This window comes from Mycetomoellerius zeteki, unplaced genomic scaffold (assembly GCF_001594055.1).
Source record: "Mycetomoellerius zeteki isolate Tzet28-1 unplaced genomic scaffold, Tzet1.0 scaffold219, whole genome shotgun sequence".
Lineage (NCBI taxonomy): Eukaryota > Metazoa > Arthropoda > Insecta > Hymenoptera > Formicidae > Mycetomoellerius > Mycetomoellerius zeteki.
This window is the reverse complement of record NW_017257161.1, coordinates 18,530-21,387: the sequence shown is the minus strand read 5'-3', so window position 1 is coordinate 21,387 and position 2,858 is coordinate 18,530. Positions and strand designations below refer to the sequence as shown.

The following is a 2,858-nucleotide window of genomic DNA, read 5'->3' as shown; positions in this document are numbered from 1 at the left end:
GGCGGAGCCGGTGACGGCGAAGGTGGGTGAAATAACTGTGCTGGCTGTTGTGTAGGTAATGATGTGGGTTATCGTGCGTCGTCGGTAGATTTTATTTGGTCGCGCGCGTTACAGAACTCCTGATACGCTAGATCTAGGAGTCTTCGAGCGTGCTTCGAGGAAAGCCCGACTTTTTAGCCAACCTCGATGAGGACGGTGGCGCTTTGATTGAGATAGGGATAATTTATGTTAGGAACTGGAGTATGTAATTTGTAAGGAGCGACTTACTGTTTAGTTGTCCGGGCAGACGGGTTGTTTGGATACTTGTTGGTCAGTGGTTCGGTTCCCTTGGTCTCGTGGATGGTGATGCTGACCGAATTCGAGCATTGATTCTAGAGTGACTAAGTGAAAATATATTTCTCGAACTCCGACTTTACTCTGACTTTGACTCTGACTTTAACTCTGGCTTTTACTCTAATTCTGACTTTGACTCTGGCTTTTACTCTAATTCTGACTTTTACTCTGACGCTGCGTCTTGCGGTGTCGTGGTTTATATAGTCGTTTTTAAGGAGGTGGTTCCATGGTAGGAAGTGTCAAATTGGGAAATGGAGGAATTAGGTTCATAGGATTTTGGTATGATAACAGGCCTTGACTGGTCATTGGGAAATTTCCTTCAAGTTAGCTCCGCCTGCTGTGTCAGTTTGATTCGCTCTTATTCTTATTGGTGATAAGGTATCATCTCCCTAAAGGTTTCAGACTCACGATCGCCTATTGGAGAGTTTCGTTTCTGGGGAGGGATGGGTTGTAAGTTACCTATTTCCCTTTTTATCAACATCTGCTTAAGGGAAAAGGTAATCTACTTTTTATCAACATTCCTGGATTTAGTTAATCTTGTTCCTTGGGAAGCAAGAAACGTGAATCATTATTTTGTTGATTTTCCCATCATCGGAAAGTGTCATTATTAGATTTATGACCTTTTCTTAAGCCTATGCGCAAGACTATTATCGTTAGACGTGTGTGATATCGGCGTGGGATGATTCAACATCTTACCTTCCCTCGAGTATCGCGTTCGCGATATGACCCTTATCAAGGATGTTCGATTTTGGATCCGGCTTAGCACCTTGGTGCTAACGGCGCGTTTTGAAAATGATTATTCGGTTTCTTTTTCCACGATATTCGAGAGGAGATTAAAGGATTGGTTATCGCGGGTTACTAAATTTTGAATAAACATATTTTTCTGTTGGAAAAGTTTCTTCGGATTTATGTTATCGATTGAATTTGTTCTTACTTTATTGATTGAACGATCGTAAAACGAAGAAATCGTGGAATCCACTGGACGTAACACTCCCCGTCTTAAACAAATGTTGGGGGTGTAAAGCACATTTGCAAAAATAAATGAACTAAAAATGATTTCTTCGTTTAGCGATCAATTGTTGATTAACGTTAGTTTCTATAGTTCATGGTTACGCTCAAGCTTAATTTCCAAGAAAGAGGAAAGAGGGGTAGCTTCTTAAGTCGTTTTTTTTATTCTTTCGTCTTTCTTATTTTTATTCTATTGCGCGCATAATAGGGTGTCTCATTTTAAATGATCCAGCCAAATATCTCGAAAACTAAACCCAGTAGACAAAAATGTTTCAGACAAAAGTTGTTTGACTCGAAGGGGGACATAAGATGGTGCCATCGATTTGATCTTGAATAGTCCTCTGAAGGTCACGTGAATTTTTTAAATGGAACCCCTTATTTCTCATTGCACATTCTTACAGCTCATCTCGAGAGCTTTCCAAACACTATAATTAAGTTAATTTTCGTTAAGTACTAGTTAAGTTATAAAGCAAGATCGGGATTGATCCGGCCGATTAAAGCAAGATCGGGGTTGATCCGGCCGATTAAAGCAAGATCGGGGCTGATCCGGCCGACTAAAGCAAGATCGAGACTGATCCGGCCGATTAAAGCAAGATCGGGGCTGATCCGGTCGACTAAAGCAAGATCAGGGCTGATCTGGCCGACTAAAGCAAGATCGAGGCTGATCCGGCCGATTGAAGCAAGATCAGGGTTGATCCGGTCGATTAAGTGATAATCGTAGCACATACAACCATTCACTTTATTAAGAACCCTATTTCTTATAATTCATAAAGAAATAAATAACATCATTTTTAGAAATATTAATATTTATTCCCTAAAGTTTAGATGATATTTATTCCTTTTCACTGTTATAACTTAACTAGTACTTAACGAAAAGTAACTTAATTAGTGTTTTGGAAAGCTCTCGAGATGAGCTGTAAGAATGTGCAATGAGAAATAAGGGGTTCCATTTAAAAGATTAAAGGTGACCTTCACGTGATCTTCAGAGGACTATCCAAGGTCAAATCGATGGCACCATCTTATGTCCCCCTTCGAGTCAAACAACTTTTGTCTGAAACATTTTTGTCTACTGGGTTTAGTTTTCGAGATATTTGGCTGGATCATTTAAAATGGGACACCCTGTATATATGTATATACGCGGGTGCATGTTGCGTGCAATAATTGTGGCAGATTTTAGTACCCTTTTTCCCATCCTTTCGCTGTTAATTATGAGGGTTTGTGCCTCTTGCGTTAAGTGTAACGCGCCTTTTCTCATTCCCAATGCCTTGTGGCTGTACTGCGTGGTGCACTATAGTAATCGATGTGAATACCGCTTGAGAGCTAAATATCTTTATTTGTTGTACCAGAAAAGAGCTTAGTATGCTCGTACGGATGAGAAGACAACTGTACAGAAAACTTTTTTAACAAAACATGTCAGCGTCCTCCCTTTACAACAACGGAACTGAACTTAAACTGTGCGCAGGATTCTGCGCAGCTAATATGAAAACGCACGAGAGGTAACGAAGGCACTCGAGCCA

At 40.5% G+C, this 2,858-nt stretch overlaps 1 protein-coding gene across 1 annotated transcript in view; it reads right to left on the bottom strand.

Annotated features, from left to right (window-relative positions):
• Nucleotides 1-1,803: 1,803 nt before the first annotated feature.
• LOC108722765 (uncharacterized) overlaps nt 1,804-2,858 on the bottom strand; it is a 4,004-nt gene continuing 2,949 nt past the window's right edge. Inside the window, exon 4 of the mRNA XM_018448051.1 lies at nt 1,804-2,092. Within this exon, the coding sequence (XP_018303553.1) occupies nt 1,804-2,092 (289 nt within the window). The remainder of the gene's footprint in view (nt 2,093-2,858) is intronic.